Below are 14,733 nucleotides of genomic sequence, written 5' to 3'. Positions count from 1 at the left end.
GCAAGCAACTACTTTAACACGTTTCTAACATTTTTCCCTTTTTTTTTTTTTTTTTTTTTTTTTGAGATGAGGTAAAGAAAAGAATGAAAAAAAATGGATAAATACAAAGAATTTATGTTAAACAAGGACAGCCATCTTTCACACTACAGGGACCAGGGCCCACAAGCACCATCCAACAACACGATAGACAGCAGGTGGAATGACTCACTTTGGACAACTCACATCATGTCTGTCTGCTCAGGCTATCTGGCCTAAGAGTAGCTGATATATAAAAGAAAGTAAAATGATTTATTGTAACATGATGAAGAATTACTGAGCTTCTCAGCAACTTAGTCAGAGCAAGGGTTCAGCAAATTAGATTACTAAGCAATAACAGCTTTTCTTTTCCCACTTAATGTAATTTTTTTGTACTAATTCTGTCTGCCAACAATGGCCCCAGGCTTCTAAAGGTCAAAGTTTGCCTGCAGTCTGCATCAGTCACAGTGACAGCGCTGAATGAACTGGAATAGTTAATTAAGAGTTAGGCCCACAGTTACCATGGGCATGGAAGTCAAATGCGGAAATGTTAGAAATTTCTGTAAGTATGTGTCACAGAAATTAAACCAAAGAATAAATATTAGTTGTGGAATGGGAAGAGGAAATCAGCCATGGCTGATATCTCGTAGCTGCTGGACAAATGACAGATTGGGTAAGTCTGCTAAGAAACATGAAATAAGTTTAGGGGGAGAAAATGAAGTCTTATGATGATTAAGGTCTTTGATTTTGACTTTTTGTTTTTGGTGGTAGTAAGGGGGGATAACACAATAAAGAAAAGGATTTCCTACAGACACAGAGACATGTAAACTATGACAGCACAGTGCTTCTCAAGCAAAGGAAAAGAAAAAACTTTGAAAGAAAATAAACAGTCTGAATCATGGAAAGTTGGATGGTTAGAGCATTCCTAGTAAATCACTTTATCTACAGAAGAAAGAATGGAGTGACTTTACTGAAATGAGACTGACCACTGTGAGGCTGCTGCATTATATGCAAGGCTTGGAGGAGTATAAGAAAAAAGTTGTTTTGGAGAAGATTGTACATTTTTTGTTTTTGTTGTTGTTTGTTTGTTTTTTCATAATTAAAGCTGCAGCTTATCCTAGAAAATTCAATCTTCTCTGGAAAATACTGTTTTCAATTAAAAAGTAATTGCATTTTCTCATGAAAGAGTTTTGTCTTCAACTTTAGAAAGCAGAGTAATAATTTCCGAATAAATTTGAAGTAATTTGCAAATCATTTTGTAACTCTGTTACTGTTAGCTCCTCTTCATGTATACTGATTTAAACAGAGATGAGGGTTGTTTGAAAGGTCTCCTTAAGCTTTGATTAAACAACTTTGTAGTTTGGCAATTTCATATATGTTCTAAGGCTTTTTCTTGCAATGGATTTTAGCTGTGCAGAACATATGGCATTTATAAAAGTAGACAACACATGGACCACATGCTGGCATTCATTTCCCTCATGAAAGTGATTTAATTCTATAATTTTAATTCTCTTTTCTTTTGCTAAGCAGATACCAAAATGTATCTGATAATCCAAAATGAGTTTTCTATGATATACTGCAGAGTTAAGCATACTAAAATATATTTAAATTGGTTTGATGAGGCAAATTTTGTTGCCCATGATCAGGTAATTATTTGAAATCTTTCCATAGCCTGTAGCAAGATTACTGTGGGAATGTAAAAATATAAGTAAATTGTTAAGCGTTTCTGCTTGACACTGCTTTGGTTTTGAACAGCAAATTATTTCAGCATTGTATAACTTCCGTTACCAATGGGGTTTGCTACAGACCTCATGTTGTTTTCCAAAAAGCAGTATGCAAGTACTTTTTGAATGTGGAAACATTTCATTTGCAAATTGTGAACCACTTGCCCGCTGAGTCTACTTCATGACCGCTAGTTATGTTTTAATTGTGCCCATTAAAAATCATGCTGAAAAAATTTACATTTGATAGGCAAAGTTAAGTTTTACTCCCATACTTGTCTCTCTGTAGGTTGCTAGAGGAAAGCATAAGGAAAGTAAGAAAACAAGAGAATGAAAATAGAAACTACAGTTCAGTTAAAAAGGAAACTTGAAATAAAATCTGGAAACATGAACTCTTTATCAAAGATTTATTGTTCCAGTAATACTAAAGTGATCTTAACGACTCATCTAACAGAAACTGCTAGATATTTACTGATGAACTGCACTGTAGTTAAAAAAAGCAACTAGAGGATGTAACAACAAAATGTTAGGTAAGTGATGACACCCTTTATGCTGACAGAACTAAACTGTTCTAACTGTTAATCTCATGATTTTCCTAAAGGAAATGATCTACCATAAAGCTGCACTATACTATAGATCTGTTTGACGCTGGATACAATTTTCTGTGCTGCAGTATCCAAAGGTGTCAAGATGCCTTGCATTGCTTTAGTACCTAATCTGTTCCATGAGCAGGTTTTTCTCAGCAAGCTTTAGAGTCAACCTTACATTGCATAGACATGATACCTCTAAGTGATATATATCTTGAAGATGGACTCTCGGACCATGTGGTGTCAGTCCTGTAATAGTATATTAAGATTTATGCCACCTGTGTTAAAAACATGGATAATTATTGGTAAATACTGTTACGGCAAAGGCATTACTATAATATAGTGCAGTTTTACAAGCTGACATTGGTAATACTGCATTTCTCAAACTGACAGAAATTTTGAATGTATGGCTAAGGTATTGCAACTTGAGTTTCTACCTAGGGAAAAGAAGGGATTTGGAGCAAGCCAAGAAAAGCGGTTTTATTCAGGAAGTATAAGCACACCTGGTGAGTTAAACACAGGAGCTGAAGGGGCATTACATACAACAGTTTCAGCGAGCAATGTGTTATAGGGGTTGTTAGTGCCGTGTGGTCGAAGAAGAGGGTTTGTTAGTAGGTAATTGCCAGTCATTCCTGAAGCAAAAGAAACAGAAAAAAATGTCAGTTCTTTAATTTTATTCTGACAGTTTCAATAAAGAATATTTTTATTCATCATGAATCATGTAGAACCTGTCAAATGTAATTCAGTTGAAAATTTCTGAGTGTATCTGAGCTATATGTTTGAAACGGGAGTAGGAAAATACAGTTAGATTCCAGTAATTCACAGGTGCTGTCCAAATCCCCAAAGTAAACATCTGGTGAGAGTGACATTTACTAATGTACACAAAATCGGTGTTCATAAGAATAGCAATTAAATGGGTAGAGATCAAGGTACTACATAAAGCTACTGCAGCTTTTAAAATGGTATCACGGAATGTTTCTGTCCAGAATGGAGGGAACTGAGTTTCTTAAATTTAAAGGTATTGAAAAATCTCTTATGACAGGATCAGAGCTGTTATTCACTTCATGACAAACACACGGAGAGTGGAAGGGAATCGTGTTTTCAAACACAGAGTAGATGACAAACTGCAAGCATATCTTAGTATACGCAAAAGTATGCATGCTGAGGGGAAAGCAAAATATTTGCTCTAAGAAATCAGAGCATTCACATTTTCTCCCGGGACATTCATGCTACAAATTTATCTGCCAGGTTTTAAAAAAGAATTTCTTGAATGACAAATTTATTTAAACAATCAGTTCACAAACAATGTAATGCGAAGCATGATACTACAGGAATGAACGGACCTTTTAAAACTCAGTTTAAATGTTAGTGCAACATCATTTAAAGAATTCAGAAGAATTAGAAGAAAAAAAAAAGCATCTTTTGAGATCTAAAAAGACAGTTAATCTCTGACTTCTAGATACTGAAAGAAAAGCTGTCTGGAAAAGTGACAAAGAAAACTTACTTTAAACAATAAAGTTAAATTTCTACTTCCTTTTCTGTTGCACTGCACAGCAACAAATCAGAATGAAAATAGTAAGCCAGCTATATCTATATACTGTATTTTTATTTGGCAATGGAAGAAGTAATATTATATTCTATATTAATGCTTGGTACTGTACAGAAGCAGAAAAATCTAAGATGCAGAGATCTAGGGCCTGATAATGATAGTTTGTGTCAGTGAACAACTAAAAAACGGTTCACTGTAGCTTTTTTCAGTGGTAATCTAATTCCTACAAGAAATACTAACTGAAATACTTCTTGTTGTGTACCATGTTTAATATCATTATTTGAATTACAATCTCAAATTATTTATAGTATGCAAAATTTGTTATCCGATCCAAAGTATTTCTCTTTTACTTTAAGGTGCTGATTTTTATTTTAAAGAAAACACTAATTACTAGATAATCACTGAACTTTTCTTACAGGTATTTACCCCTGAGATAGCAGAATTATTGTAATTGAATAACAACAGCATCAATTAATTTTTTTTAGCCATCGTGGAGCATCTCAAGTGATGAGACTGGAGCTCCACAGCAGGGAAAAGCCTCCAAGATCTGTGCTCAGCTCTGAACCACTTGAAGCTGTAGCATGGGCAAAGTGTACCTCCTATGGTGAAATCCCAGACTTTTATATTTATGTCATATTTGTGGGCTTTTAGGAAATGAAATAAGAAATAGATTTTCTACTTAGGATATATATATATATATTTTTTTTTAATTTTGCCAGAAGAACATAAAGATTCAGGAGGGAACAATAAGACACACAAGTTGTCTTAGATATTTCTGTAAGCCAGTAGGATCATGCTTTTGAAATCTTGCCTTTTGCCAAATACTACGCTTTTTACTTCCAAAGCAAACATGAGTTAAGTACAGGTCTCCACCACCAAATCTTGAAAAAAGCACAGGGGAGAAAATTTGCCATTTGTGGTTCACAAGGGTTTTACAGTAGTCCTGACAATGGTAAATTTTCTGTTTGAAACTTTTTAAGCCAAGCAGGAACTGGTCAGAACTACGTTTGTCTCTTAGGGATGTGAGTGGAACAACAGGCTGTGACCTTGGCTTTCACATTCTTCGCCTGCATTACTTGTTTTTTTTTTGTTTTTTTTTTTTTAAAGGGGTGGGGAAAATGGAGAAAAAAGAAGGGACATTCTGTGTTGATTAATACCCTCGTCTTCTAAGTGGACATGAAAATGCAGTTACAGATTTCAAAGTCTAATCGAGATAAGAAACTTAAAGTTTTGGCTTCTGTGCCTGAAAATCTGGATCCTATCCCATATGACAGATACAATGCTCTTTGAAATAAAAAAGATAAATGCTTTACAGACATCTTTTGCATAGAAATGATATCAATTAGATTTCACTGGGAAAATTTCTGCACCTAAAAATCATAGTCAAATATGCATTAAAATGTTACTGCACTCATATTTCTGTTTCAGATTTAACCTATAAAGGTTAGAAAAGATTTAAAATTATGATCTTGCTTTTAAGTTAAATTATTGATGAAACTTATTTAAATGCTCTCCCATGAATGGAGGAATTCAACTTCTATATCAGGGGGCCAGCTGAGGGAACACGGCTTTAAAATGTGCTGGTGGATGACTTTAAAACTCTGCTTTTAGAGTACATTTGTTACAGATTTTTTTTTTTTCAACACGTTCTTTTCAATTCTTCTGTGTTAAATTAAATTATATAAAATCTGTAAAAAATTTGTCTTCTAAAACTGAAATGTTCCCAGTGACTGACCTTGATTAAGTGTTGAAGTGCTGTTGATGTCACCTGAGATAAAAGAAGATTCAGATTGTTTTCTCACAGTGTCATTCCACATCCTCCTTATACGACTCTGTTAATGTAAAGCAGTAAGACAGAGCGCATTAAGTTACAGAAGATTTTTTCCTACTTGTGTACTATTATTCATTCTCATTTATTTTGCACTAAAGTAAGCCATTCTTATAGCAGAGAGCAAAGCTCCATCCTCTGTTATTACAGTTCTAATTTATTAAATTTCATTTAGATGAAACATGATGGTATAAACCTTCCAATAAACCAGCCCATAATTATAAGAAAAATAAGGCGTTTGCATTAGACCAAATTAAAATAAAATCTTTAAAAAGAAATCAATTCTAGCATGCAGAACTATGTATTTGCTACCTAAGTGATAATAATGAGAAGACAATTACTACTTCTGATTGGAGCAGATCTCAGGGGGCTTTTTATAAATAAGGTTAATTAAAAGATGTTGTCAAAATCTTTGTTACCTGAGTGCCAGAGGAATAGCGAGCACTAGTTCTTGTTGTTGATGCCTTCACTGAACTGTGAGGACTCTCAGTTGGTAGTCCACCACAGCAGTAGGAATGTCGGAAGCATTTGCCATATTCCTTACGTACCTATGGAGAAAAAAAATACTTTAGCACAAAAAATGGAGTGACAAACACCTCTATTGACAAAAAAGACATCAGTCTTGCACTGACAACACTCAACTGCTTTTTGAGCAAATACATAATTCTTGCCTACTGAAATGATGGCCTTTAGCAAAATTAGATATTTTGCCTTATTTAATGGCAGCATTATTGGTTAGCCAGCATTTTTGAATTATTTCTGAAGTATACATGTATTTCATTTAGACATATATGAATAATTGTTGCTGAGTTGTTACAGGATTATTTTTGTTTTGTCTTCATATTGTGGATTAATACAGTTGTTTACCTGAATGGAATATTGGCTGAAAATAGTCATTTTTTGCAATAGTTTTTGGTGTCTTCCCTGTCCCTGTCTTCCCTGTCTTCCCATCTTGGCATACAAGAAAGGCTGAGGCAACGAGCCTTTGAGCTTCTCAGTACTGCCCATTTAAGTTACTCCTTCTAGAAAAGCATGCCAAGAAGACTGTATTTAGTCTAAACTGCAAGGACTGTGAGCATTTTTTCATATGAAGTTACTCTGGGTAACTCAAATAGTTGCTAGTTCAGCAGCTGCAGCAGTAGGGCACCAGCAAAAGTCAGAGCCAGGAGTTGAAACGTACAGGCTGGGAAACTAAGCATCTTTTGTTTTTAGGACCAAAAAGTAGAATTTTTGCTATTGTCTCTTCTGACCATAGAAGTGTGAACGCACTTGTTAAGTATATGAAATTTCTGTCTAACAGAATAACATTATTCTGATGGCATAATAATTTTAGTATTTGACCTGCACTGATTTACCTTCTGTTTCCATTGAGCTACTGGAAACTTTAGTTTTGTAATGTGCATTAACATTGTAATGTGCATTAACACTGTCATAGAAATAATCTGGATGATATTACAGAGCTTTTAATTCTCTCACATTTGATGACTGCTACATTGCTATTTATTTTTCAATAACACAAAAGAGCACATGTATCCTGGCAACATGATCAGTGAAAGGACGTGCTGGATAAAACTTGTAAAGATGCCAAATATTACATTCACAAATCTTCTACCAGATTCTTGATAATCCTGGAGTCTCATGTGCATCGATGAGACTTCTAAATTCCTCTGAAAAGTGACATTTCAGCTAATCTGTAAATTCTGCTTGGCCTACAGAATATATGGCACAGAAATAAACTTGTGTGTGTGTAAAACTGAGAAATGAAGGAAGGAAAAAGGCAAAAAATTAACAGTGTGAATTTACATAAGCCAAGCACTGTTTTCAATATTCCAATAACTTTATCACCACTAATGTGGTGTTTCTATAAACCATGAAGTTCAGGAAAATTTGAATAGTTAATGCTTTAATTTCCACCTGAGGACAACAACTCATCTATTTAAAAGTATATCATATATATTTTAAGTTAACTCCTACCAATATCAGCACAAAACACACATACAAAAAGGAAAACAGAAAAAACAGAAAGGCCTGGACATAGAATTGTAACCTTTATCTTCACATTCTCAAAAATGGAAGTCTGTAACACTTAAGAAAACACATTCCTGACCATTAATGGATATTAAATGCTCCAGAACACTATCTAGTAGAGACAATAGCAATCAGAACTATATTTTCATCCAAATGCCACCCTCCAGGGCTGGTTTTGCCTAATGCCTATATTGCTGTGAATGTGCATTATCCGTCACTACAGCGCGTTCCTCTGTCATTATTTCTAAATTATAGCTTGTTGGAAATAGTTGGAAACAACGGCACTATCATCCCGTCAGAACTGCAAACATAATAGTTTTCACTTTCACAATTCTATTTCTCTGTTCAATTTAGTGACCAACTAGTAATAACAGAATAAAATGACTATATTAGCTATGCAGACAGAGGATCAGATAATATCCAGTCAAACTCACTGAAACTTAAAAATTTTAAATGGCAGCTTTAACATTCTTCCAGGTATAAATCTTATTGCTCCAGGTTATGCTTTTTCACACTTGACTGGTATTTTAATATTGCTTTTTGCTGACTCCACTTAATAAAAAAACAATGCATAGCTGTAAAAAGAAATAGAATCAGAATCTGTTTTTCATTTTCAAGCCCAACACAAGTGATAAAAAAGCAACATGATATGAAACCTTAATCTAGAAATTATTTACATTTTGAAAATTTCTTCCCTCTTTTCTTATGATCACTCTCCTCTCCAAGTGTGTTTTTATTATCTCAAAATGAAAGCTATACCATTTTCCTCTGGATAAAATCCATTCTGTCTTCCACATCTTTTTCCCAAAACATGTCTGAAAGCCATTGTCTACACCAAATCTCGAGACACTGGTACTGTTAAGAGCTGAGAACACGCAAGAATGTGATTTTGCCCTTATGTAATAACCTTTTATCCAAGAATCTTTAACCACTTTATAAATATCAGTTAAATATTTCTCTGGTGAGCTAATTATAAAGGGAGTTAATAACTGTTAGGCCTCCTGCCTAAAAATGGTACAAATATTTAGAACCTAAATATTGCAAGTTGGGTGTTGCCAAACAACGGACTTACTGCATTTTATCTTATGGTCTGTGGTGGGCTTTTTCTGACGTACAAATTTCCCCTCTGCTCTCAACTCTTTATTTTCATTTGCTGTGCTTTCTATGAGCATTTTACTTTTATCCTTCATTGGAGCATCTCTAAGGCATGAAAACATTCTCCATTCTCAGTCTGGGACACAGAGGGAGAGTGGGAAACCTGATCCCGCCTAGCTGTGTCCTTCAATTCCATCTCACTTGTCTGTTTATCTCTCCTCTATGAGCTTCCCTCTATTCAGCAGATCTGGGCAAAGGGGGCCTGAACTAATTTAGAGCATCTCTTCATTAGGGAAGGTAGTTGCCAGGGGATTCCAGTTTCTCCAGCTAAGAGCACTTAGCTATTGTTTTGCAGGGGGAGGCAAATGTTTCAAAACAAGTAGTCATGCTGGTGTACTTAGTAAACTCCCCTCATTACCAGTTGTCTGCAGTTAATGGCTACTTTTTCTTTAGGTGTGCTGAAGTTCACAGTGAAATTAATTTGCAGATCTGACTTAATTTTGTAATGAACAAGCGCTCGCAGCATAATCCCTGCCTATCACCTGTAGTTTTATGTGGCAGCTTAATAGGACCTCATGAGAGGTCTTTGCCTTGATCTGCGAGAATGTTTCCAGGCTGAGATGGGCTGATACTGTAAAAGATCCCTTTTTTTGCAGTGCTGCAGGCAGGATTTGATTCTTAAGTGCATAAAGACTTTTGGCTGTGGATTCAAAATTATACATACCGCATCACAAATGTTGAACAATACACCTTCTGTATTTTTGTCCCAAAGTCTCTAAACTTTAAAGCCCAAGTTGGAAATACTGCATCCATTTTAAACTCATACAGGCCAAAAAGCAGTTGAATGACTCTCAGAAGCACATGCAGCAAGAACTGTTTTCGATCCTAGTCTCTTCCTTAAACTTCTTCAAAATACTTCTGTTCTCGAAATGTACTCTATTTTTTCAAGAAATATATGTGGTATTTTTAAGAACATATAGAGCACACGCCTCTGTTTGTAGTAACTTACTTTCTTTTGAAGGGCACAATGAAAGATGAAAATAAACATTCCTTGGAAAGCATTAAATACTGTGAAGAGATACGTCATCACAACTGTTCCCTCATTGATAAACAGTAGGCCAAATGACCATGTTAGGCCAAGAAGACACAGGAGAGCAAATGCACCCAGGACCCAGGATCTGTAAAAGAAAATTAATTTTACTAACATTACTTATAAGACTGCATGTTGCCAAATCCAATATTAACATTTCAGTTCCTTCAGTTGACTTTTACTAGGTTCATATTCAATTGTAAAAATTCCTTGGGTTTAACCTTTCATCTATTAAAGAAAAAACAATTCCATTTGGTACTTTTAGTCTCCAGTGAAAACAGCAAGAGTAGATATGACCTTTTACTTTCTCAAGAACTGCATAGGATGTCAAAAATACTTTGAAATGTCGAAGTATAGTGCAAACCCCAACTACTCCATTGCCTTATCTGCTATTACAAAAGAGATTGATAAATCTGGCTTAGCCACTAATCACAGCATAGATTTTAAACAGTGGTGCTGCTAAATGACACCAAATAATGTAACACAAATACACAAAGGTTAAACAGCAGATTAAGAGCCTAGAGCCCAAATCTTTAATGCTCTGATAAACTCAGCTAAACTGAAGCTAGATGATCTAACTTCTGCATGAAGAAACTCTGCTGAAATGTGGCAAAAATATGGATATTGCTCTATAGAATAGTGTAAAAAAGATTCCATCATGAATAGGTTAAGGAAAAGGAACTGTAGAGAACGGCACAGAATGAAAGGGAAAGGGAATTTAGTCAGTGAATTCCACATCTAACTAATGATCTTACTTGATAAATGGCTTATTATCTTCATAGCTAGAAAGCATTATAAGCAGAAAAGAGAAACAAAATTATTAGACAGAATTGAAACAGAAATTAATAAGAGCATTTTTAATTGTCTATAAAAATAAGTCAAAATTAGGAAATTCAAAATGCAGAGGCAAGCAATTTAAAATTATAAAGGCATATAATAGTTAAAAATTCTTTAGCAAATCAGGTATCTCAAAACTAGTTAATTAAAATTAAGGGCAATCCACAATATTGACCGAGTTTGTAAAGTTAAAAGTCATGCCAGAAATTTGTTAATGTAGGGTTCTATCTTACCCAGGTAAGTCCGTATTATAGTAGCCATCACAAACACGGTAATTACTGGTGTGGATGAGAAGACAGAAAGAGGAAAAGGAAGAAAAGAGAGAGATGCTAAAGATTAGCTCTCTCTCTCATCATGCAACATGCAATGAAGCTGATACTGACCTATCCATAACATCTAGTCACAATGTTAGCCTTAGTGAAAATCTCCCTTTGCCATTTTCAAAATTCAAAGCAAATCTCTAAGACCCTTTCATATCCAACCCTTAGTATTATAAAATTGCACCATCCCTTCAGTGTTGATAACAAGAACCTTCAGTACAACATAAAGCTATAAGCTAAAGAAGCAAAAGCTGACAAAACCTCGTTAATTATATAACACTTGCATTACTCTGCAAAAAGGATACTGCATTACAGCACCAAGATAAAGTAAACATTTGCTAAATTAGCATGAAAACAGCAGATAATCTTCAAGTTAACAATAATAATAGAGTCAATTCTCTTGGGAGAACAGGATTACGAGTAGAAACTGCTCAGAATCCTTAAATCAAAAAGTCATTTAACAAAATAAACTTAATATAATCATATCAGTCATGCAAACAGGAACATCATTTTTGAACTGCATTTTAAATGCAAATGAAATTACTACAGTGCAGTGGTATTTCCATGAAACAGTTTCTTGGCACTACTTCCAGGCTGAAATTATCTAATTTTGACCAGCATTTGTGACATTACAGAAACAATGTGACGAAAGCAGGATTGGTTCTGTTTGCTTCTAATTGACATCTGCAGTTGCTGGGAGAGAATGGCATGTGCTACTAATGGAAAGTAGCCTTCAATCAGTTCAGCAATCAGAAAATAATCACAGTTCTCATACTTGAACACAAAGCACTTACTTAATGTTTTCCAACCTGCTAGAGTCTGGTTTCAAAGTGTTTGAGTGCTTCACCATTTTGCACAATGTGATCACCAAGAAGATAAGATTCAGCTGTCAAAACAGATAAGAATGAAATTAAACTACTTCAAGTGAAAGGTTGAATAATAATGATGTTACAGACTAAACAAAACCTCCGTAGTTTATTTTCTAATATATAGAGAAACTGAGTAACTTTATCAGAATGTCTGCAAAAAGTGATTGCAAATACAGATGAAGGGCAAAAATGTTTTAAATTATTGTTTCACTTAATTTTGCTGAATTGACCAGTGCCATGAACCAGCCATATTCAGCTCATATCCAACACGTGTCAGTGTCCATCTAGCTCCGTCTTCCAGCATGCTGCATTCAACCCCTGTTCACCTCCACCTCTAAACTCTGGCATTGCTTTCCATCTGTGCTATACCAGTTGCCTTTTCACAATCTCATTCTGCCCTCAGAAGGTTTTTCATTTTTGCTGGTTTCACCCTTTTTTTTTTTTTTTTTTTTAATTCCCTTTTTATTCTCACAAATCCCACTGAGGTCTTGAAAAGAGCTAAAATGTAACTGAAAAAAATAGAAAAGAAAAAGAAATATAAAGATGTAGCAAATGCATCAAATTTAACAAAGCCATAGGTATATGCTGTGGGTATACCCTCCCTACTGCCCACTCTCATTCTGTAGTCTGGATTCTGTTAAAGACTGCATGCCACTTGAAAGAAAGGACTATGCTGTCTTATTCTTGCATTACATATAGACACCAAGGAAGATATTGAAAACAGTTTTTTATATTATTGTTTCTTTATTTCACATATCTCCTATTGTGAAATGGCACGACAGATATCAGAGGCACTGTGTGATTTCAAACCATGTGAAGAATCCCAGAAAACCAAATAGAAGGATGCCTGCAAGAATGGGTTGAAACATTGTAAACAGTCTGAATAATTAGCATTTGATGTCCCCTGTCATGCAAACAATTCAAATAAAATTCTGTGTTTGAAAACAGCAAAAGCCACATCCTTTCGTGAAGAAAAAAATACATCCCTATCTTTTAGTACAACAGTACACAAACACCTAACCCAAAAACTAATAGAAGACAGGAGAATATGCTTGGACATATTAAATAGATAGGAATTATAACCCCATTCTTTGAATTTTCCCTATGTATCTTTAAATGCTGACTAACGCAGAATCATCAAGATCATACTTCTAATTTGGGTAGCCTTTGGTTTGAGACATCAAAATCCTCACAGTGTTTTTAACACTGGGTTCATACCAGAAGTGTTCCTACAGCTGTGCCACAATAGTCAGAAATGTAATTGAAATCCTAATAAAGAGAAGATCTTAACAAAAAAGAGGAGTATTTTGAAGACTTTGATCCCAGTCTGTTTAATAAAAACATTTATTACAGAAATAATTCTTCCTGCTAAGAGCAACCATGTTATCTCTGCTGCTGCAGCCTCAAAATCAGAATGGACACTGTGTTCCATACTGGAGTTCTCAACACCAGAGCAGCATTTGTCAGCTTCTGACCTTATCAGTCCTGATTCAAAATAAAATGTTTTTACAATTGCATCTTGACATTCACACAAAAAGTGTATGTGATACAAATAACAAAAATAAGTTTTTACAATTTACTTCTCAGTATTCCAAGAATTGACAGAAAATATGCAAACGTTAAGTGCAAGTATGTACATAGGAGTAGGTTAAGCACAGTTTCCACAGCTACAAATAAAAGTTTGATAAAAGTATAGATATTATCTCATGTCTGTATCGACTGTCTTTTATAAACTGAGTTATGACTAACCAGCTGAGAAACATTTCATTGCATCATCGTGATATTTTTGTTTCTCTTATCTACATTTCCACTGTGCAGCCTTATGTTACTTGGATGACTAAGCAAGTTGCTCCTATCTCTGGCCGTTGTAGCAGAAATGAGAGTGGGCTCTGGCCTTCAGTTCCATGCCTTGTCAGGCAGATTTCATTGTTCTGTATTTGAAAAAGTTATTTGCACATTTGGGTAGCTAGTATAAGATGAACTCCTCCAGCTTGCTTAACTTCAATTTAATTTTTGTGAAAACAAACAGATTAAGTGCTAAAGAGATGCCCCATGCCAATGCTAATATGGAAATCAAATTTGGTTGCAACCTGTGCCTCTGGGATTGCACAATCCCAGTTCAGAACAGCATTCACAGGGGCAGCTCTTTGCCTAAGGAGCTACCCCGAAGCATCCTGCATTGTAGCCGCAACATCGTTCTTGGATCAAAAACTCAATAGTCTCAGTTATGTTCATAAATGACTACCTTATGAAACATGAGGTTTTCATCCTCTGAGTCTTTGTAGGAGTGTGGTGTTGGTCTGACATATGAAAAACAAAAGCCTGTGTTTAGATACTGAGGCATCTCTGGTGACATACAAGCAGGTGTGGCCCTACCACAGAACCTTATCCAAGCCCCTGTGTATTCAGGTTTTATGTAGCTACTAAGTTCTGTCTGTTTATATGTCCTCACTGAACTACAGAATGTACAGAATGCACTACTGTGCATAACACTTTTTTACTACGTTTTAATCCTAATTTAGGAAATAGAGCTCCAAAAACAACTGACAGAAAATAATACTCTAAAGATAATTCACAATAGCTGAGGGAGCCTTCTTAAGAAGAAGAAAAAAAAAGCAAAATACAGTACTTTGAAGACAAAGTAACTATGACAACAGAGCATATGATACTTGTTACTCCATCACTGTGAAATATTGCATAGTTTCAGCAGTCAAAGACCATCATTTGCCGCTTGTTCAAACACATTGGCATCCTTTAGAACATTGTGTCATTACCAAAAGCCTACTCTGCCTGC

At 35.1% G+C, this 14,733-nt stretch overlaps 1 protein-coding gene across 27 annotated transcripts in view; it reads right to left on the bottom strand.

Moving 5' to 3' along the window:
- Positions 1 to 14,733, bottom strand: part of ADGRL2 (adhesion G protein-coupled receptor L2) — a 175,763-nt gene that overhangs the window by 4,823 nt on the left and 156,207 nt on the right. For 6 of the 27 annotated variants that reach the window (XM_048943716.1, XM_048943718.1, XM_048943715.1 and 3 more), the window contains 7 exons: positions 11,865 to 11,956; positions 10,984 to 11,028; positions 10,669 to 10,695; positions 9,833 to 10,001; positions 6,120 to 6,248; positions 5,608 to 5,704; positions 2,827 to 2,955 (listed from right to left, as the gene is read on the bottom strand). In XM_048943716.1, coding sequence (XP_048799673.1) covers positions 2,827 to 2,955; positions 5,608 to 5,704; positions 6,120 to 6,248; positions 9,833 to 10,001; positions 10,669 to 10,695; positions 10,984 to 11,028; positions 11,865 to 11,956 — 688 coding nt within the window. Of the gene's footprint in view, positions 1 to 208; positions 262 to 1,977; positions 2,030 to 2,519; positions 2,602 to 2,826; positions 2,956 to 5,607; positions 5,705 to 6,119; positions 6,249 to 9,832; positions 10,002 to 10,668; positions 10,696 to 10,983; positions 11,029 to 11,864; positions 11,957 to 14,733 lie in introns of those variants that run through there. The other 21 variants (XM_048943724.1, XM_048943726.1, XM_048943727.1 and 18 more) reach the window with 12 other exon arrangements.

Source organism: Lagopus muta, chromosome 5, assembly GCF_023343835.1.
Source record: "Lagopus muta isolate bLagMut1 chromosome 5, bLagMut1 primary, whole genome shotgun sequence".
NCBI lineage: Eukaryota > Metazoa > Chordata > Aves > Galliformes > Phasianidae > Lagopus > Lagopus muta.
Note: the sequence above shows the minus strand (reverse complement) of the source record. Positions and strands in the feature narration are given on the sequence as shown.